The sequence below is a fragment of the Alosa sapidissima genome, chromosome 13, assembly GCF_018492685.1.
Source record: "Alosa sapidissima isolate fAloSap1 chromosome 13, fAloSap1.pri, whole genome shotgun sequence".
Classification (NCBI taxonomy): domain Eukaryota; kingdom Metazoa; phylum Chordata; class Actinopteri; order Clupeiformes; family Clupeidae; genus Alosa; species Alosa sapidissima.
Window position 1 is genome coordinate 1,426,103 of NC_055969.1, and position 23,661 is coordinate 1,449,763.

A 23,661-nucleotide genomic window follows, 5' to 3' on the forward strand; every position below is an offset into this window, starting at 1 on the left:
ACCGATACGATAACCGATAATATTACTCTTGAAAAAAAATTGTGAAAAGTGATTTGGGGAAAGCATTTAATAAGCATAATTTTACCTACCACCAAATGATGGACAGAACTCATAATAGTCCTCAATAGTACAGCAGTCAACATAGCAGTAGCCTAGCCCTACAGTATGTGTGGCTCCTTTAAGTGAACCTGACGTCAGTGAATTGCGAGTGAGTGGCTAGAGAGTATAAATCGGCTGGGAATAAGCTACAGTATAGCGACCAAATCAAAGTTTGTGAGGGAAACTTAGGTTTAGTTTCAACTGCGGGTAACTGAATAAAGCTGCAACTCCTCAGACTGTATCTTATGTCTGTCTACTCTGTTGCGCACAACCTGCTGCAGCAGAAATGAAAGGGGTTAGCCCTGAAGGATTTTATTAACTTATTATGATGACCTGTCTGGAACTGAAGCAGGAATGGTTAGCATATTTCTAGGTAATAATACAAAACCCAAGCTAAAGTAATGCAAATATAATACTAAAACACAACTTAGAACTAGGCCTACTTATGTACTCGTCCCACTAACGAGTTTGTTTATTTGTTTCCCCGACCAGCGCGGTAAAGTGCAAACACATCAGCACAAGACGACTCTAGATAGGGCTGAGCTCCGCTCTGGTAAGGTTAAATGGCGGATCATTCACGAGAGGATTTTGAGATGCACAGATTCCCAAATGAACGCATATCCACAGATTTTGTTAGAGTGGTGAAATACATTCACACCGCTGACATTATATTGAGGAAAAAGTATAGCCAACCAAGCTCAAGTAGCTCAGTGTAAAAAGTCTAAATTAGGACTTTAAAAAATATCGGCGCAAATTATCGGCCAAAATTCTGTTATCGGACCGATAATAATATTTTCATTTTTTCACTTATCGGCCAATAATATATCGGCCGCCGATATATCGTGCATCCCTACCCGTTAGCCAAACTTGACACATGTATAAGAGATATAAAGACATGGATTACGAATAATTTCCTGCTTTTGAACCCAGATAAAACAGAAGTCATGGTTTTAGGTTCTAAAAAGATGAGGGATATCCTATCCACATCATTGGCTACATAGTGATCTTCCACTGACCTCATCCACAAGTGTTAAAAACCTAGGAGTTATAATTGACCAGGACCTAGCACTAAACAATCACATAAAACAGATCACCAAAACTTAATTTTACCATTTAAGGAACATTTCAAAGATAAGGAAGTCCTTATCCTTACCAGATGCCGAGAAATTAATCCATGCTTTTGTCACCTCAAGGATAGACTATTGCAATGCTCCATACGCTGGCTGTAATAATACCTGTCTAAAGAGCTTACAGCTTCACATGATTTCTAGTAGTGAATCTATATTAAGTATATAAGTATAAGTATATATACTCTTTTGATCCCGTGAGGGAAATTTGGTCTCTGCATTTATCCCAATCCGTGAATTAGTGAAACACACTCCGCACACAGTGAACACACAGTGAGGTGTGCTGAGTGTGTACTGGAAGCGCTAACCAGTAGGCCACGGCTGCCCCCAATCTTAGCATGCTGCAGATGCTCACTGTTACAGGTGGATTTGTAGCAGTTCCTGTGCCAAACTGCTTTGTTCTGTTGTAAAATAACTGCACTGTAATGTTGTAATCGTAATCACCATCTCCATACTCTCTTATGGACAAAAACAAGAAATGTGGCATATGTCTCTAGTGATGGGTTATTCACCAGTCCACACATATCTGCCACTGGATACATAAACCAAAATCTGTTTCTTTTGCTGTAGAGAATATGTGTGCCATCACCTGACTAACAGAAACACCTCCGAATATGATCTAACTAGACTGTGCAACCATGAATGATAAAAATGTGCTTGCTCAAATGTAGAAAGCTAGAAGGTCACTAATATCACCACCAACCATGAAGAATAGAGCACTATGTGCTTCAGGTTATTCGATATTCTAAATTCTATAACTGCCAGCTATCAACAGCCAACTGTCACTGCTAGTGTCTCTCTTTCTCTTTCTCTTTCTCTCTCTTACACACACACACACACACACACAAACTCACTCACATGTCTGTTTCTCTATCTGATCCTTTTACCCTTTCTTTTCTTCACACTTAGGCTACGGAAGGCCTTACAGACTTCAGCTGGTACTAGCTATGTAAAAGTCTATTAAACTTGATTTAACAGAGATCTCTGCACTTTGTGCTCTGAATGGATGTAGACAAGAACTGGCAGAGCAGGCTAGGCCTATACTCAAGCACACTAATAGGCATGAATTGATAGTATTGATATTGAAGTATTATTTTTTTAAGCGGACAATTTTGAGCACTTTAGGCACAATTTCTTGTTAAAGGAGAATTCCGGTGTGATATTGACCTAAAGTGTGTTGAAACATGATACCGAGTGTGAACGTATGTCTCATAGCCCATCTCGGCACTCCAAAATCTGGCGCTAGTTAGCCGATGCTACCAACAGCTTTTTCAATGGTGGTGCTTCGGCATTGGGCTAGCCATGCAAATAAAATCACTGTTTTACACCATTTACGACGCTCAATGTATCTCCACACTTCATTGGTAGACTTCCGAGGGCCCTGACATTTAAAACGAGACATTGAGAACTTTGAAAAGGCACTGGTCATTTACTTACAAGACGATTTATACAGACAGTATCTTCACGAAGTTTAGTGTTTGCAGCCATCTTGAATTTAGTCACGATAAGTCGAGCGACAAGTAAGAATGAACAGGTATGATAAGGGATCAGATTCCAGAAATAATTCTGTGGAAATGCATGGATTCCAGTTGCTGCTACTGGAAGAAACTGGAATCCATGCATTTCCACTGAATTATTTTTGGAATCTGATCCCTTATCGGTATCATGTTTCAATACACTTCAATAGGTCAATATCACACCAGAATTCTCCTTTAAAGAGATCAATCATCAGCCTAAAAATGTTTTATAATGTTGTATTGTTTATGTGGTCCACTTTTGCACACTACCTTGTAGAATATCTTTGCGTTTTGGCACCAAACCCTATGCTATAATACCAGCAATGTGAGGTTTATGGACAAAACAAAAAAAAATTGACTTCTTCTGAATTTGACCTTTGATGGGTCCTTCAAAACCTTAAAAAAAATGGAGACATGTTTTTTTTTTTTACTCTTAAGAACCCCTAGAACAAAGATATAATACTCTTATATATATACCTTATATCTATAATACTCTACCAAAAATTAACATGCGAATCCCACAAGCCCCTAAATTAGACACATAGGCCCCCCTACTATATAAAGAATAATCGAAGATTTCTGAAGAATAATCACGATTTCACAACAGCAACCCCAACAGTACTAATGTTTAAAATCACACAAACACATTCTTTAGAGATTTTGATCTTTAAAGGTTATTTATTGCTGCGTTTTAAACACAATTAAATACTGCAACACTGTAAAAGTCAAAGGCTGTAGTCTCTCTCTCCTGATAATTTAACACACCATTAGAAAGTGTTCTAGTATTTCCAGTTTGTGCATTCTTTTAACATTTGCTTAAGAGGTAGATAATGGAAACATGGAATAGGCATGAAATTCTGCTCCACACACACACACACACAGATGATTATGGATAAATGTCATACAGTATTGTTTCTATTCCATATATTTTGAAATTTATATTATGTTATATTTTGTTAATAATTTATAGTATTTTATGATGTGTAATTACTAGTAGATAAAAAAAATTGTAATTTGAATACTTCATATTGATTTTCAAACTATTAGGCATATCATTAATGTGTTGTGTAGGTCTAACTGAGTGCAATAGCGCAATATTCCAAATCTTTTATAGGCTCATATGATGTGCGGGATAGTTAGCAAGGAGCTCTCTCTACATGTGAAAGTTTGCCAATGGGTTGCGTAGCATATTTCTGAAATGTCATTAAACCCAATAGTAGGCCTAAATGAACTAAATCTTATACTAGCATAGGTAGGTTAGCTACACAAACTTGACAGATGCAAGTGAGCAAAAAAGGGAAAGGGAAAGACATACAGGCCAAGTTAGGCGAGGCACTAGAACAGTGGCCAAAACAAATTCCACTCCACTCAAAAGAGCCACACAACAACAAAGAAGCCCACACTACAACAGCAACAGTGACTTATAGGCCTATTAATGACCAGTAATGGGAATAACGGCGTTATAAATAACAGCGTTACTAACAGCGTTACTTTTTTCAGTAACAAGTAATCTAACTGATTACTCTTCCCATCTTAATAACGCCGTTACTGTTACTGCCAAAAAATGAATTGTCCGAAAATTAATTATTCGTGATTCGTGATTAATTATCCGAAAATTAGCCAAGAGGCTATTTAACTGTTTCCTTGGTTAATGGGCAGTGCACGAGACAAGCGCATAAATGCTGACGATTGGCTGAGGTTGAGTAAAATTTCATGGTAAGCCAATCAGAGGTAAAATTGGGCGGGTGTTCGAAAGCACGCATAGTCGGACATGCAACGAACAAGCGAATCAGTCAAAGTGAAACAGATATGCCTAGCCTATGACGAGCCCAAATAATCCAAAAGTAGTCTCTAAATGGAAGCATAGCCATTACTTTCCTCTCCAAAAAATTAAAGGATCGAATGTACTAATGTGTGTGAGGACTTTTATTTTGAAAAAGTTTTGGGCAGAGTAAACAGTTGAACAGGATGTGTAGTCTTAAGAGAGACAGATTGTATGCTTAAAGCCTGAGACTGGCAGTTGCTGCAAGTTTGAACGAAGTTTCTAAGTTAAACTGTTCAAGAGAAATTGCGTTCGGAAAAAGTGGTAAGCGGAATAATAATAAGAAGTTGTTGAAGTTGCCTAGGAAGAACAGTACAGTGCATGTTCATGCACTGTAAAAAGAAGATGATAACAGATAACCGAAGATTCTGTTCAGATAACAGAACAGTGCATTTTCATGCACTGTAATAAGAAGACTTCGGATAACAGAACAGTGCATTTTCATGCAGTTAAAAACTCTTAAGCCCAAGGAGAAGTCAGAAAATCAGTTGAGCAGCCACGAGCCACATGCTTGTTTATGTATCACTAAATGGAACAGGCCCTAATTACCTATCAGACATGCTTCAGGTCTCAAGAGAAACACTTGTTGGCAAAACTCGCTGTTGGAACAAAACGTGGTGAGGCAGCTTTTAGCGGCAATGGAAAGCTCCGCAATCAACATCTGGATGACATAAAAATGCCTCAACTGTAGCAAGTTTCAAATCTAGACTTAAGACCAAACTGTTCTCAGATGCTTTTTGCTAACTGATCAAATGCACTTATAAAAGAAATGCATTGAAGTAGCAAGTCATTTAGAAGACAAAATAAAATGCCATTTCATGTTTATTGCATTGTTTACCTTCCTCAACACCTTTTATGCCAATAGTCTACATTCCAAAGACAAGATCTGGGCAACAATGTACCTGAGGAGAAGATGAGCACAGTGTTATTCCAAAGGTTATGAGCCATCAGTGCCTCTGTCACATTTCCTACAGCTTCATCCATCGCTGACACCATTCCTGCATAAATCCTGCGTTGTGGATCCTTGATGAAACTGTAAGGGGTCATGTACCGCTCAGGGACCTGCAGAGGGCTATGCACTGCTTGGAGGGCTAAATAAAGGAAGAGGGGCTGTAGACATTTTATAAAATTATATGAGGTTATTTTATCTCTATAGACATGATGAAAATATTATGCAAATCATTAGGTACAAAAAAAAATCACTGTATCTGTATTATCTGTTGTCATGGTAAGTTTGCAAAGAATTTATACAATCTACTGTAGAGCTTACTTTCTAAGAGTTCACTTTCAAAGAGTAATCTGTGGTAATTGGTATCAGCAGATTCTGATTTCAGTGATCGGTAATCAGTGATCCATCCCAAAAATTGACCAGAGCATCAAAGTTCATGTTTAAAATACATTTTCAGCTAGAAATCGAAACACTTAAGAATTTAGTTAATAGTCAAATTTAACCAGCTGAAATGTCCATGGGCAATGGCCAACAGTGTACGGCATGGTGTCATTGCACAAGCAACCAGGTAACCTTACTGGCCATATAGAAAGCTCTGTGGTCTTTCAGTATCCCGGAAATCATAGACACAAAATTACTGAAGAAAAAAAAAAATATATATATATAGATATAAACAAGAACACAGCGGAGAAAATAAGTATTCAACGTGTCAACATGTTTTTTCAGTAAGTATACTTTAAGTGAGGCTATTCATATGAAATCTTCACCAGACATCAGTATTAACTCCACACATAAAAAAAAAAAACACCAAACATTAAAGTCCATAAGTAGTGTTATGTGTAATAAGCTGGAATGACAGAGGAAAAAAGTATTGAGCATGCTAAGAAAAAGCAGTACACCAAGGCAAGGAACGAGCTGGAATCTGTAATTAGTTAGAGATTAGTTTCCTCCTATCTGTGCAAATGAATATAAAATGGGCAATAAACATGTTTTTCATCACCAAGGTGTCACACAAGACACATCTCATGATGGGTAAAAGCAAAGAGAAAACGATACATTTTTCTTTATCTGCAATGTTCCAAGAAGATAGGCTTACATTTATAGGCTGTCCCTGTTTGATCACAGGTCCAAGAAAACGAGTGGATAATCATTCTAGTTATGTTTCATGTAGCCTACTTTATTTTTATGTTGAGTTTTGCTTCCCAGCATGCATTGCATATTTTTAGTATTGGCTATTATTTGGCTATTATTAGTTTTTAATATTTTGAAACAATATGGTTTGAACAATTTATCTTAGGCTAGCCTAGGCCTACTCTGATGATGTTTTGAACAATATGCTACGGGTTATGCCCATTAAAACGTCGTAGCCTATTAGTTTATTAAGAAAATGACACCGTAGATGTGAAAGCAGCACATCCTAGCCCGGTATAAATGTCCATGTCTACTCATCATTAGTGTAATGAATTCGGAGGACGTGATTTAAAAATGCGTGAAAATATGAGGTGAGTGAAGTTGATTGTGTAGTTGTAGATCAAGTCATTAATGCGTGTTCATGTTCCGTCTACCTCTCTCCTAGCAACGCTGAGACTTACAGGATGTAATACCATACCAAATCGCGCTTCATGTTTTTTTTTTTTTACCATCGCGGAAATATAAACGTCGCGGTGACCATTACAGGACGTCCTCTTAAAGTCTCGTGGACGTCTTTTAGACCTCCCGAACAGAGGTCCGCGGGACGTAAAGGGAACCCTACACAAAGTCGAGGAGGTGACGTTCGCCAGGGGACCTTTAGGGGACGTCGCCAGGACTTTATTTTGTTTACTGGGTTGCACATGTGTGACTTACTCCCACCTCTGCCAAACACCTCCCTTACAATGATGGGAGTGACAGGTGACAGGTCTGAGAATGCGTGCGCTACACAAGGACGGAAGATGATGAATAACTGAATAAAAAGCCCTAGCCTAAATGAATCAAGAGTAAGGCAAAACAAATAGCCTTGTAGCCTAATAAAACATACTGATTGATGCAGTATCTTTGTAACATTATTAAATGAATCTCACCATAGCCTATGCCTACGTTTGCAAAGAGGAGAATTTTTTTTTTTTTTTTTAAGTATATGTTTTGGGCTTTTTGCCTTTATTTGAATAGGACAGTGAAGTGAGACAGGAAGTAAGTGGGAGAGAGAGATGGGGTGGGACTGGGATATGACTGCAGGTCGGATTCGAACCTGGGTCCCCGTGGGCACTTGGACCCGTACTGTATATGGTATGAGCGCTGTAGCCTGTTGTGCCACAGCGCCCCCTGCAAAGAGGATAACATTTTAATTTGATTCATAATAACATACATTTAATTTACATGTTGACAATGAGTAGCCTAGGTTTGGTTGTTGTTGGTGGCGTTATTGCATCACTTAGTTATGCCTACAATGCAAAATTGTTTCCTCGAGATTGGAAACTCCTGTAGCCGCATAGGACAACATCGCGACGTGAAATGCCACAAAAAGCGGTTTGTGAATAGGTCTTAGTGAGTTAGTAGTCCTCTCGACTTCTTTTAGCTGTCCCAGAGGTGCAATTTGTTGGTGGCAGGGCCGGATTAACCATTCATAGACCCCTGGGCACAAATGTCCGGTGGGCCCCCCTGCCAACGTTAATCTTGCAGTCAGTTAATAGGCCTATAACGTGAAGATTTTTCTTGCCATCTAAGGCACGAGCGCATCTGTGAGGCCAAGCCTCACCAAGTAGCCCGTTAGTTTACAACGAAAATTACATTTAATTAAACTGCTTGTATGCCAAAATAGTTTTCAACATTTTGAATATCAGTGCCGGGTGAATTAGGAAATGTTCTCAAAGTAGCCTTATGGCTGAAAGCTGCTTGGGATACCCCCCCGTCAAGCAATATAACCATACAAACGGCGGCCTGCTCACTCATTGTTTCAAAAGGAGTAGGCTAATTTCGGCTTTGTCGGAACTGGTCATTGTAGGCTACTTAAAAATAAACTTCCAAAACTAACGAAAAATATTAATCTTCTTTCAAGTTATTCAAAAGTGGTTCACTTTTACTTGCTAGCAATCTCCTCGTTGAGGAGGCCCTTTAAGCCTGCAGATCATAGACAGAGAAAGCATGATCTGGGAACAGAGCAGTTGCCTGCCTAGTGTAACCATGGGTATGTCTACAAGGAAAATGTCTTAGTGCGCTTAGGGCAGGGCTCTTCAATTTGCGGCCTGCGGGTCATTTGTACTGGCCCTTTAAAAAAAAAATAAGCTCTAGCAACCGCATGAGCTGTTCTCCACTCTTGCACCTCTCGCTCGCTGTAACCCTGCAGCCACTGCACCTCAGCCCATTGCACAAGTTAGACTACATTACAATTCATTACATTTGTACGTAAGTTGAACGTAAGTTCCATCTTAGTTTAGTTTCAACCTAAATTGGCACTACGTTGAAGTTTATGAACTACTAATATTTAACAGGTTGCACCACACAAATAGTTTCTGTCAACAATATCGCAAAAAAAAAAACACGAGGGCACATTCTGCAAAACTTGGTGGAAAGGTGGAGCAGATCCGACTCAAAAGGAATTTCAAAGTATTTCTATATAGTAGCCTGGCTATTTTTTTCGCAACGATAGCGAAAGAAAAACTTGGTCTCTCCGTGTCCATTTAGTGAATGATGAATTTGTGCGTAGCCTAGGCTATTGCCATTGTCCTTCATTTCTTCACGTCTTACAACATAATGCAATAATAGTCTAGTGAAGTGAGAAATGAGCCTGTCTAAAGGCCTCTTGGAAATCATGTGGCATGTCACATAAAATGCGCACTCAATTGCGATTCGAAGCAAAAAGTATCACCGATAGCCTAACGAAGGTAAATTGCATTTGTAAATGTGGCGACGGCAAAACGTTTTGTGGTTAAAGTGAATCGTAGACTATATAATAACCAAAGAAAGTGAAGGAGATGATTTGCACCTCCGTTCACTAAATAAAGGCCGTGGTTGTGTTTCTACAATATGTTGGCACAAAACGTAATTTCTGTCAGAAACCAAGTAAGCTAAACATTTTCATTGTCATCGTGAACTATGCTCATGTTCAGTATGTTTTTCATTTATTCAAGCAGTGACATTTGGTATAATGCATGGTGACGTGCGTCAGAAAAAAGATGGGCCTGTCCCTCTCAAAACATGTTAAAATAGTGTGATTAGCAACCAGAAAAGAAAAAAATCCCGGGGGAGACATCCCCGGACCCCAAGAAATGGAGAAACATCAACGCAAGCTGTACACTGACTACTTTACATTGTAGCAAAGCGTAATCTCTTCAGTGTTGTCCTATGAAAATATATAATAAAATATTTACAAAAATGTGAGGGTGTACTCAGTTTTGTGAGATACTATTATAACTAGTATCAAGCCTGAGAAACTGCCTCCGACTACAGGAGCTGCAGCACAGCACTCTTTGCGAGCATATCTCCAGACCAGATATTGGCTACTGCTACAGTCCTTCACTGGATGCCCTTGAGTATGGATGGAAACAAGGACAACACGGATATGCACCAGTCCCCAACAGATCCCGGACTACCTTCTGAAGTTTGTCAGCTGCAACTGTGCAGGGGACTGTGACACTTTCAGGTGCTGCTGTAAAAAGCAAGGAGTCAAGTGTATTTCTGCTTGTTGGAACTGTCATGGTAACTCTTGCCAGAAAAGAGTAGAATAGACACACAACAATGTTGGTGGTATTTTTTTGTAGCTCAGTCCGTTTGGGGGGGGGGGGTTAATCGCGGGAGGGGATCAATTAAATAAATATAAATAAATAAGTAGAGTTGCAAATCTTCAGGAGTTCAGGAGTCTAATTGCTGAAGGGTAGAAGCTGTTGTTGAAGTGCGTCGTTCCTGTCTTCAGAGATCTATAGCGTCTTCCAGAGGGCAGAAGTTGTAAGAGATCATGGCTCGGATGTGAGGCGTCCCTGATGATCTTGGTTGCTCGGTTCAAGATGCGTTCAGCATACAGAGAGTGGACTGATGGAAGGTCACAACCAGTGATGTTGGAGGCTTTGGTGACAACTCTCTCTAATCTCCTCTTGGTGCGACTGTCAGAGCTCCCATACCAGACAGTGATTGAAGATGTGATGATGCTTTCAATGATGGCTTTGTGGAAGAGCAGCAAAAGGGTTTTGTTGACATGAAACTTTTTCAGTTGTCTTAGGAAATTAAGTCTCTGATTCGCCTTTTTGATAAGGTGGTGAAAGTGTTGTGAATCAGACTCATTTTTGTAAATGTACATACTGTGCAGGGCCCCCGAACCGGTTCAAGGAACGAAAACGAAAACCGAAAACGAACGGAATTTTACGAGGAGCGTAAACGGAAACGAGAACAAAATGGTCTTCAACTGTTCCGGAACAGAAATGTTATTCTGAAATCCACAAAACCGGTTAATAATGTTTTTTTTTCGTTCTCTATATATTTTATAAAATTTCACAAAAGCATATCCTATGTCAGGGAGACTATTTCCAGTTGTGGGAAAAACAAGCCCGCATCTACACTGTTAATGTGAGCTAACAAGCCGCTATGTAGCCAACTTCTGTATTCGAACAGCCTAATAATTTGATTTCTGCAGTTTAAAAAAAACAAAAAACGAATAAATGGACCTTTGGTCCAAATGTGTATATTTTGTCTTGCTGTTGTAATGTAACCTATCCGTCTGCCACTTCGGATCTTAGGCCAGCTCGTAGCGTAGGCTACTGAAACTGATTTGGAAATTGTTTGTAGCCTATGCGTAATAGCCTATTTTGCCTGTCCACGCCTTGTTGTTTTAAAGTCGGGATTTGAAATGTTTGCGCAATTATAGCCTATTCTATGTAGAAGAGTTAAACGGGAAATTTGGCCTTGTCAGCAACAGACATGTTCGTTTATAAACAGGGTTGGAATTATAACGCAAACCTTTGAAGATCTCCATATGGATAAAACTTAGGCTACAACCAGGTAAAGGAGTGTAGGCTATGGGATGGATAGCCCATCTGAATGTTTTTGGATGCCGCCTGTGATTTATTATTTTTGGGCATAGCTACGGTATAGGCTAAATCAAGGGGAAATAATGAGTACGTCTATTCTAAGATAAAGTCCACAAAAATAGACTTGATAGGCCCGTCAAACACTGCCGGAACTTTAAGAACGAACGATATTTTGCGTTCCGAACCGGTTCAGGACCGATATGTTGGTGGCGGAACGCATGCAAGAATGAACATTGGCCTACCTGAACCGTTCGGAACGAAACGTTTGAAAAATTATTTTGTTTTCAAGCCCTGATACTATGTAGTTCTTATGGTCATTTGTGATTTTTGTACCCTGTGTGTCTTTGGTCTGTATGCAGTGTATCCATTGTTTATCCTTGAATGATTAGAATTCAATGATAGCCTGTCTAGAGGCCTTTTGCTTATCACCAGGTGTGAAATGTTAATGTTTGTAGACACAGTGAGGGGTCAGGCCTCTGAGAAACTTCCCAGGAAAGGGGGTAGTTTTAATTAAAAGACAATAGAAGCTGAGCAGACTTGATGGCACCAAAAGGCCACATCCCCACACACCACACCTTTACATTGCATATTCATACTAGTAGGTCACTCCTTCTCTTTGTGTGTAACTTAAATACGGTAGACTGTTTCTGTATAGTCAGAGAATCTGGTGAAACCCATGATGGGTGACACAAACATGCCATCTCTCCCTTGAGGGGCACTGGCCCCTCATTGAAAAGAATAAAAGCCTGGATCCTGATTTTCCATCGTCCTGACCGGAGAAATATGGTAAAAATATACTATCAGTTATGGAGGTTCCAACCGTGAGATTAAAACTTTGGATTAACTGGGATTTAGGGCTGAAACGATTCATCGAGTTACTCGAATAACTCGATTACAAAAATTACTCGAGGCAAAAAACCCTGCCTCGAAGCCTCGTTAAATTCCTATGACGCGCACTATACGCGCAGGGATCTGATTGTTCCACACGGACCGTTGTTCAGGAAGCACACCACCAGCGCGATGGCGGAGTCCCGATGGCCATACATGGCAGAGAATGTCTACATTTTTTAAGTAAAGTTTTGGGATCATTACATACTCAAAAAGGAAAAGAACAAGCATCTGAACTGTAAACATCCACTCCATGCTGTTTCACCGTCAATAAAGTAGGCTATCTATCAATCTATCTAGCCTATCTATCATCTATCTACGTAGCCTATAGCCTACATTGATGTTGGGTGATTTTAATCACATACTGTATTTGTAGCGATGTTGTGATATAATGTTTAGCTTTGATGTTTTTAATTAGTAAACTTATTCACGTTCAATTTCAAGAAAAAAGAACCCCTTCTTATACACACATATGCATGCACCTTCATCTTCCCTCACGCACCGCACGCGTGCGCGCACACACACACACACACACACCATAGACTGTATACAGTCTATGACACACACACACACACACACACAGGTTGCTAGGTTACCATAGCAAATAGGCTCACCCCAGAAATATTTTTTTAGTAGCTTAATGGTAGGCTATTTTTTAGTAGCCTAATGGTAAATGCTGCAGGTGTAGAAATCTACATAAAACAGATATTTACTTTGTTGTCAGGTCTAGATTACAGCATGAAACTTGTTGTGCATATTAATACAATAAATTGCTTTCCCTCTTCTCCCTCCCAGCACTTCACAACACAGTATGGACAGCTTTGTTCGCCCAGCTAAGTAACGCACAAGAGGCTGATATTTTACAGAGAGCATTTTGAACATTATTATATTGTTGGCACTGGCTTAGTTTTGGAGCCAAATGTTGGAGTTAGAATAAATACCTCTGTGCCAATTGCTTGATCATTTTACAGCCATGTCATTTTCGTTATGCATTATTTGTTTTGGTTGTTTAAAAATGAAAAAAAAAAAAAAAAATTATCCGATTAATCGATCGATAAAGTGCTAGATTAATCGATTACAAAAAGAATCGATAGCTGCAGCCCTACTGGGATTCAAGTTTTGCTGAGAGATCTTCATCATCGTGTTTGACGGCACACTCTTAAGGTAAAGTAATTTATATTTTCTGATGGTGAGATATAGGGAGTTGAGTCCTAAATGATGTTTTCTAAACAAAGTTCGGGAGGAGCCCTTAGGGATGATTGACAGCAATTAACTCACCTGTCTTCCGCCGCCAGGGTATTTAAGCCGGCCTCCTTATCCATACGTCACACGCCGCGGCGCTCGCAAAATTATTGGAGTCGCAAAGCCTCGGTAGGCAGACGTAATGGAGCTGGGTCTTTTTACTACTAACCATCCAAAAGCTACATCCAAGTCCATGGGCTACAGCCACCTGGTTCACCAGCGTTTTCAGGTCAGCAAGGGTAAGCTACAACTATCGATTATGCTATAGCCTACTCACCCCAGCCTACTTCAAGGCTCTAACATCAGGCTGCTCCAAGCTCGCGTTTTCACGTCGCAAGATTATCCAGGTAACTCGAAATGCTCTAAATTCTAACATGGCTCGCCACGCCAAGCGTCCGAAGTTTGTAGGCTATCCACTAACGTTATCCAGCGGAGGCCTATCTTCCGAAGATCACTCAATCCGTAATCCGTGTTGGCATCGGAAACGAACAGGTCTTGTTCATTCACTTCCTATAGTTGTCCAGTGACCTCTCATAAACTGATACTAGCGTTGTTGGATATTTAAGCTACTTTATAAATAACTGATAAGCCTCAACCTTAAGTTCCCAGTATTTCCGCTGGCTTGTTCCGCAGTCTGTTTAAACAATGGCGCTGCGTCGCAGACGTCAGCAATTATTAAAGCGATAGTACACATTTGTAATTCGCGTCAGGCGACGCAGACAGCAAGGACCGTGACTGGTCAACTCGTTCTGTGTCGATGGCCGACGTTTCATGTAGCTTCTACGGGGTATAGCAACAAGCTAGTTCACTGATATAAGCTTTGCAAATAAACTCAAGTCATATTTGGTTACAATGACTGGTTATTCGTATGTTTTAAAATTAGCACCTCGCCAGCAAGCAGTGCTTTGTGGGCAGTTGCGCTAAGTTTGCTCTCAGCAGGCCCTCAAACCCCAGTCTACAGCCAAAATATATTAATGACACTCCTTGAACACCGGTTTGTTTCATTCCATGCCAACACCGACAGGAGGGAGTGATCGCCACCCCCCCCCATTGACAACTTATAGAAATGTTTGCTTTATCGCATCGCAATGCATTATCTTATTGCAAGCTGCAATTATTTATGCCGTCTTCTTGTGTGACAGTTAGTGAAACACGACACTGCACTGATGTGCTCATCAATCAGAAGTGGCACAACTTTGGATATTAGCTAAATCTTGTAAAAAATAAATACATAAATAAATAAATAATAATAATAAAAAAAACACATTATCGCTATTGCATTGCTCCAATTTTTGGACAGCGGCACACATCCGCAGCACTCTCCATTTCCGCGTCATCTTGTTCCGTAGGTCGGATAGGAAATTCCATTCTCCTCGGTCTTAACTCCTATTTAAGCCCTATAAACCAATCTTTTCTCCTTCCCGCTCCCTCTATTCATTCTCTTCTCCTGACCAGGAAGCAGGCTGCTCTTGACAGCGCTTTCCTGCACCACACGCTCCAGAGCGTATCACTCCGCTGCTTCAGCCACAGCCACGCCAGCGGTCCAGGTTCTTAACCACCGACTTCCTTCCCGCAGCATCTCCGCCGTACTTCCGGATCCGACTCCACTTCCTCAGACGGCCCCGGTCCAGGGCTGCCCCTCTTCCAGTCGTTCCGACGACTGCTCCCTCCCTCCCCCTTTTTCCCCCTCCCCATTCCATTCCCAGAGTCACGTCTGTACAGCACGCCATGACTCATGAAGAGGCGTCCGTTCAAACTCTAGCTCCCTCCGTCTAGCTCCCTATTTTCTTTACGAGTTAGCGAGCACTTGGTCTCAGCCGGCGCCGGTAGCGACCGCGTCGCTACTCCCTCCGCCTCCTCTTCCCCTTCCCCACCCACTTCATCCCAGCCAGGACCCGGTCCAGGGCTGCCCCTCTTCCAGTCGTTCCGGCGACTGCTCCCTCCCTTCCCCCCTACCCCTCCCTTCCCCGGCTCCGCGCTAGACCAGCCCGCTGCAGCGGGTTATCAGCACTCCGCGAGTGCTTTGGATCACGACGTCCCATTCTGGCTCCCCAGCTATTCACTAGCCACAGCAAAGGCCCTTCGACCACCTCCTCACGCTGCACGTTCCAGCTTTAACATCCCGTTCCGTCTACCCAGCTATTCATTAGCCACAGCCAATTCATTCCATCTGGATACTCACCATTCATGCCTTATCTGCTTATCATGTATTATGTGTTGTATGTCGTATCATGCTGAATATGTCATGTTTTATCAGGTAATGGTATTCTAAAAGTATTCTTTCAGCCCAGGTTGAATTATTTAAGGCTGCCACAGACAGTACGGAATGAGCTGGGACCCAATGCAACAACAGCTCTAGGGAGACCCATGCAGCAACTGTTCCGCCGAGCTCCTGCTACCCTGCTACAACGGCTCCGCTGAGCCCCAAGACCCATGCAGCAAAAGCTTCAGAGCTACAGGACCCATGCAACGACAGCTTCGATGAGCCTCAAGAACCATGCAGCAACAACTACTCTGAGCCCCAAGACCCATGCAACGACTGCTTCGCTGAACTCCAAGAACCACGCAGCAACCGCTCCGCTGAGCTCCTCAAACCCTGCTACAACAGCTATGCCGAGCCCCAAGACCAACGCAGCAAAAGCTACACCGAGATCCAGGACCAACACAACGACTGCTTCACTGAAGCCCCAAGAACCACACAGCAACAACTTCGTCGAGCCCCGAGAACCACGCAACAGCAGCTACGCCGAGCCCCGACCCATGAAACGATGGCTTCGCCGAGCCCCAGAACCATGCAGCAAATACACCGAGCTCCACGACCCATACAGCAGCAGCTACCAGGCCCAAGATCCGCGCAATGACTGCTCTTCCGAGCCCAAAGCCCCATGCAGCAACGGCTTCACCGAGCCCCAGGACCCAGGCAACGACGGCTCCAACTAGCCCCAGGACCCATGCAGAAGCAGCTCCGCTGAGCCCATAGGACCTTTAGGAACAGCTCCGCCAAGGTTCAGGACCCATCTAATGACTGCTCCGCTGAGCCCCAAGACCATGCAGCAAGACCATGCCGCTCTGCTGAACCCTGACACCCATCGTTCCCACGGTTATGCAATACACGAATGTCCGCCGCTGAGCAAGCGCAACAAAGATCCACTCTTGCGCACTTGCCGCTTGCCCCGCTATACTTCGCAAGGGGTTCATGTCACAGCACTCTGATTCACCCTCCATCATGTTTACCGGCCTCTTTTGGGCTGCTGAGATGTAGTGAGTCTACATGCCCCTCGTCTCATTTCATTCCCGATGGCAGATCTTGAGAGTTAGACCAGGACACTATACGTTCACCACCAATCAGACTAAACCGATCAGTTCCGAAAAGGACACTCCATATTCATATCCAACTCTGCCTCAGATCCTCAGCTTTCATACCCATCTCACTACATCTCATATCGGTCAGCTCAGCATCGCTACTAGCCCGCTCTCTTCATCTCAGATGAAGGGTACCCATCACTCGTCACAGGTTCCAGACTCTAATATATATCCTCGTTAATCCGGTTCCCGCAGGCCGCTACTCTGTGCATTCAGGATAGGAGCTGCTACTACAGCTGCATGCATTGTCCTATCAGAGCAGCAATCAAGTACTGAGCCGTTGGTCCACAGATGCCTATCAGTCCTACTGTACATCCACTCCATCTAGTGGATCTATGACTTGTTAAGCAAGCGCAAATGTATTTCGGTAGTGGCCTTCCTTTCTGCTCTTTTTGGGGTGCAAGCGGCCATCGCTCTATCGCGATCTCCGCTTCAGGCATCTCACAACCACGGCCAGCTACCATGCCAAACACGCGCTTAGCTTATTCACTCAGTATAGCAATCATGCCGACGGGCAAACTAGTGAAATGATGTTTTCTAAACAAAGTTCGGGAGGAGCCCTTAGGGATGATTGACAGCAATTAACTCACCTGTCTTCCGCCGCCAGGGTATTTAAGCCGGCCTCCTTATCCATACGTCACACGCCGCGGCACTCGCAAAATTATCCCTCCTCCTCCCCTTACTCCTCCATTTCACTGATGGCCCAGTCACGCATCCTCCTTACACTGGGGGGTGCAAGCGGCCATCGCTCTATGCGATCTCCGCTTCAGGCATCTCACGACCACGGCCAGCTACCATGCCAAACGCGCTTAGCTTATTCACTCAGTATAGCAATCATGCCGACGGGCGAACTAGTGAAACAGTCCTAATCAGACTGGTGGGGCGTTAGAAACAGTCTTTGTTTCTGAAAATAGCTCTAGGTATTGAAATAAATACCATATCGGTTTTATGAATCTAAGCTTTCGGCGTTAGAAACAGTTGTGTTTCTGGAAATGGAAATTGACGGCTACATTGGGGGACTGCTTGCCTACGAATCTCTCACCTGAAAATGAAATTGCATAAGAGTGTTGCTAGTCATAACAGATGTATGAAACCATCTTTAGATTGTGTAACTAAGATCACAGTTTGAAGTAGCCTATATAGATGTTAAACTGAAAGCGTAATATTAATAGTTGGGCGTCGAATGACGTTTTCCACCGTTTAAAGGAAGACATTGGAGTTGGTATATCTGTTCACACAGCTCTATCTGTACTTTACACCTGATGACCCCTTGGTTTCAGCACGGATCTCGGATTGCCTCTCAGACATAGCTACTTGGATGAAGGCACACCACCTCCAGCTGAACCTCTCAAAGACTGAACTACTGGTCCTCCCAGCTAAATCTACCATACATCACGACATCAACATCAAATTTGACTCATCATGTTGCCTCAGTCGCCCGGTCATGCCGTTTCGCACTCTACAACATACGGAAAATCAGGACTTACTTGACTCAAGATACTACCAAACTTCTGGTTCAGGCAATAGTCATCTCACGACTCGACTACTGCAATGCCCTCCTGACAGGTCTCCCAGCCTGTGCAGTGAAACCACTTCAGATGATCCAGAACGCGGCGGCGCGCCTGGTCTACAACCAACCCAAAAGGGCACATGTTACCCCGCTGCTCATCCAGCTACACTGGCTACCTATGGCGGCCCGCATCAAATTCAAGGCTCTAATGCTTGCCTACAAAGTAGTCTCCGGTTCTGCTCCCACCTACTTGAATGCCCTCATACAGACATACGCTACCTCCAGACCGCTGCGCTCCTCAGACGAACGACGTCTAGCTCTAAAATTCAAGGCTCTAATGCTTGCCTACAAAGTAGTCTCCGGTTCTGCTCCCACCTACTTGAATGCCCTCATACAGACATACGCTACCTCCAGACCGCTACGCTCCTCAGACGAACGACGTCTAGCTCTACCACCGGTACGCTCAAGCCAATCCAAGCTTTTCTCATCTGTTGTTCCTCGTTGGTGGAACACACTGCCAGCTCCTACAAGGGCAGAGACATCCTTCTCCATTTTCAGAAAACTCCTGAAGACCCAGCTCTTTAGAGAACATCTCCTCTCATAGCAACACTTACAACAAGTCTTACTGATCCTAGCACTCACCAGCCGTCTCAAACTGACAAGTAACTGTTAAAAACAGCACTCACTGATGCACTTATTCTTACTGTACCCTAATGTTTTTAAATTGTCCTAAAATTGTTGAGAACTGCTCTAAAACTTAAACTGTTTACTATGTTGTTAGTCGCTTTGGCTAAAAAGCGTCAGCCAAATGTAATGTAATGTAATGTAATGGTATGATACTGTGTTCTTCAAATTGATAAATTACAACTAGTTTGACATTGGATTGATAATGCAACTTTTTAAATTATGGAGACTTACGATGGATGATCAGGATTCAAGCAATCTTTGCCCCATCTGCAAAGATGGAGTTTTCTATGTTCAGTGTTATGTGTTACAACTAACATGATCAGTTTGTCTTGTCTTGTCTGTCATGGGCCCAGAATGAATGAATGTGTGAGTGTATGTGCTGGCCAGCTGTGGGTATGTGTACTGTATGTGGAAACTTAATTCCAACGGTAACATAGCTTTGTACCAAAGGGAATTCTTATATATGTAATTACTGTAATTGTTACTGTAATGTGGGTACACTTTCAATGTATGGGTAACACAGATTTAATTTCTTTGGTGATCTACAATCATGGTCCTGTTTTTATAATGTTTTGAATATTGTTTGATTTCAACCATTTTTTCTTTCTTTTATTTATGTTGTCTTTTGAGGGACACCTTTTGGGGTTTAACATTTTAAGACATATCTTTATTTTTGCTCACCCACAACCTTGAGTTCTTTATGTTTGAAATTACCTTTATTTGTTTTTTAGTTTTGTATTTTCTTTTTTCTTCATTCATATTGGGATCAGAATTTGTTATAGTTAAGAAACTATAAAAAGGGGGAGATGGATGGTATTGACTTGAAATACTTTCTTCTCTAAGTTTACTGGTTTTATTGCTCAAATTGTCATTTTTAAATGCTTAATGTTTTGTTTTACTGACCCTCACTTATAAGGCAAAATCTCTTTGAAAAGACAGGGATACCCTACCCACGTGTGTCTGTGGATTTTTCTTTTAAGCATCTAAACTTAACCAAAAGTTTATTTATTTTCTTTATATTGGCCTTTGCCAATAGATGCAAACCTATTCATTAATTTGTTTTACTTTGCTGTTGATCCGATGCAAATGTTTAGTCTCTGGAGGTAAATAGCCCTGAAAACATTAGCATACTTTTGTTGACTTGTGAAACTGCATTCACAAGACACTGCTTGACTCTGTTTAAACTCATGCTAATGTCTCTCCAAGTTGTTGTGAAACCACTCTCCAGATCTCTTTCATGCCAGAAGGGACAAAGGGAGGTGTGACATACCTTGTCTTCTACACTAAATGATTGCAAGTCTTTTACTCTTTGCTATCTTATAATATGCTTATAAGACTAATTGATTTCCAGGTTGGCTGGTGATTTCTTTAATGGCGAGCCAATGTTTAATGCAATCAAGACTGACAATTGTTGTTATTTTTGTTGGTTCTATTTTTTTTGTTTGTTGTTTTGTTTTATTTTTTTATTTATTTCCTTTCATGTCTGGCATTCTGAACAGGGCAAGTCCAGATTCATTCTGTTCTGAGGCATCACAAGCCTCAAAGTTCATGTACTGTATTGTTTGCGTGTTTGGAGGTATAACTGAGAGGTCAAGACAGACCTGACTGCAGCTGATGTCATCTTTGAAAAATGTTGACCTCCACTAAATGATCCTTTGCTTATTAGTACTGGAATGACAGCTAAAACCTTTTGCTCCAAGCTACATGTATAAGATCTGTTTACAGACTCTAAACAAAGACCCAGACCCAAGAAACATCCTGGACGCATGTCTCATGAGGATGAGTGGATCAATGGTGTTAAAGGCAGATCATGCATGCATAGGTGTTGCTTGACTCCAGGTGTTGCAGTATAGAGTGAACTCTTAGGTTGATGGTATCTTCCACAGATCTGTTAGACTGGTAAGCAAACCGGTAGGGATCCATCAGCGGTGATACTGTGATTTGCAGATGGGAGAGTTCCACACGTTCAAACACCTTCATAGCCACTGAAGTGAGGTTTGCAGATGGGAGAGTAGCACACGTGCAAACACCTTCATAGCCACTGAAGTGAGGTTTGCAGATGGGAGAGTAGCACACGTGCAAACACCTTCATAGCCACTGAAGTGAGGTTTGCAGATGGGAGAGTAGCACACGTTCAAACACCTTCATAGCCACTGAAGTGAGGGCAACAGGCTTTAAACACTGTGGAACTACACACTGCTGCAGAGAAGTATTGAAAATGTCAGTGAAGACAGGTGCCAGTTGATCTGCACAGTGTCTGAAAACAGCTGGGGAAAGCTGATCTGGTCCTGCTGCTTTCCTGGCCTTCTGTTTTTTAAAAATTTTGCACACCTCTGCCTCCTGGATGACAAAGGGAGGAGAGGGGAAGACTGCTGGTGACTGATTGTCCTCAAACCGGGCATAAAATGCATTGAGTCTATCAGGAAGCTCAGAGTTAAGTTCATACTGGGCAGTCTTATACTCCTCCTTGTCTCCTTTCTTAAATGCAGAACTTTTTTTCTGCAAAGTGCAGCAACCTCTTTGGTGAACCAGGGTTTACCATTGCCATATGTCTTGATGCATTTGGTCTCAATGCAGTCATCAACACAAAACCGAACGTATGACGTCACAGCCTCTGTGTACTCGTCTAGAGGCTGACACACGTATGTTTAAAGATGTCCCAGTTGGTGCATTCAAAGCAGCCTTTCAGCGTATCGATAGCATCTGTGGACCATACTTTCACGATGTTGGACTTCGGCTTCACACATTTAAGTTTCTGACGATACTCCGGGACGAGGAAGATTGTTGCATGATCAGACTTTCCCAGCGGAGCACTCGGGAATGCACGATAAGCAGAAGTGATAGTGGTGTAGCAGTGATCCAGAATGTTATCTCCTCTTGTCGGACATGTCACCTGTTGAGTGTAGTTTGGTAGCCTGTCAGACAGATTGCAGTGGTTGAAGTCCCCCAGAACTATTACGGCAGTGTCTGGATGTGATGATTCAGTTGCGGCTATATGTTGTGCTAGTACACAGGTGGCAGTGATAGCATTGGCTTGTGGTGGGATGTAAACACCAATTGGCACGATAGACGCAAACTCTCGTGGTAGGTAAAAGGGTCTGCATGTGACAATAAGAAATTCCAGATCCGGGGAGCAGAACTGTGTTACAATGGTAGAGTTGGTGCACAATCGATCATTGACTAGGAAGCATACACCACCACCTTAAGACTTGAGTGATAGATTAGCTGACCTGTCTGCCCAGTATGTTGAAAAGCCGGGAGGTGTGATTGCCGCATCCGGAGTGTACTCATCCAGCCAGGTCTCGGTCAAGCAGATGGCAGAGCATTCCTTGTACTTCTAGTTGCTGTGGGTTTGAAGTAAAAGCTCATCCATTTTATTCCTGATAGATCTTACATTGGGGAGCAGTAGAGCTGGCAAGGCCGGACGATAGGGCCGCTTTCTGAACCTGGCGATGGTGACGTAGCGTCTCCATCTATAGTCAGACTTTGAATGTTCAGGTGTTTTCTGACTATCGCATCTCACTCTCACTCCAGCTCTGGTACCTCGTCTATGCCTTCGTATCTCTGCAGGTATATTGGGCAGGGGAGCGCTCGCAGCCTGGCAACTTAGGAGCATCTCTCTGGAATAGCGCAGCATTTAAAAAAAAAAACGCTGCTCGGTAAAAATGCGTAAAAATGCAAGTTATCTAAACTGTCTTAACTGATCAAAAACGCACTGAAAACTGAAACAAAAGTATCAGACTATATACATGCACAGTCTAGCGCAAAAACTAGAGCCATGACAAGTGAGAAAAAACAATGAAAATAGCGAAAAATTTTACAAATGTAACGGAGCTACTGTAACAGGCTGCCAGTCAGGCGCCAGTATTGTGATGTAATCATCATCAACTAGCCAGATAATAACGAGTGAGGGAGTGCAGGGGAGTTGGATACATTTTAAACCGATTAAAGAAGTTTTGTTTTGTAATTGTTCAATAAAACCACTTGTTATGGATTTTTTATGGACTTGGGGTCATTTTTAGTCAAAACTAATGACTGGGATAGATTCAGCACCCCTAAAAACCCATAGTTAGACATTTAAAAAGCTAATATTGGTTAAAAGTCGCCCAGACCCTCTGGGCACCCCAAACGTGATGGGCTCTCCAGGTGTTTCCCCGAGGATTTGGCCGTGGATAAATTGGGAGGTGTTACTAGACACCTATAGGAACACATAATAAAAAAAGCTATTGGTAAGAATATTTTTTGCAGATTGGTGAAACTTTCCCTAACATGACTTTTTGGCCAGAGGCACTGTGTATCTTCTGCCTGATGGTAGCAACTCAAAATATCGGTGGAGGGGGTTGGGAGGGCTCCTGAAGAATGGAACTTGATTTTCTTTCAGAAATCTTTCTTTCTTTCATATTTCTTTGCAGAATATGTTCCCTATTCTAAAGTTGGGTCTTTGTTCACATTTAATTCACA

At 42.2% G+C, this 23,661-nt stretch overlaps 1 protein-coding gene across 1 annotated transcript in view; it reads right to left on the bottom strand.

Moving 5' to 3' along the window:
- arsb (arylsulfatase B) overlaps window positions 1–23,661 on the bottom strand; it is a 121,905-nt gene that overhangs the window by 54,305 nt on the left and 43,939 nt on the right. Inside the window, exon 5 of the mRNA XM_042058546.1 lies at window positions 5,468–5,675. Coding sequence (XP_041914480.1) covers window positions 5,468–5,675 — 208 coding nt within the window. The remainder of the gene's footprint in view (window positions 1–5,467; window positions 5,676–23,661) is intronic.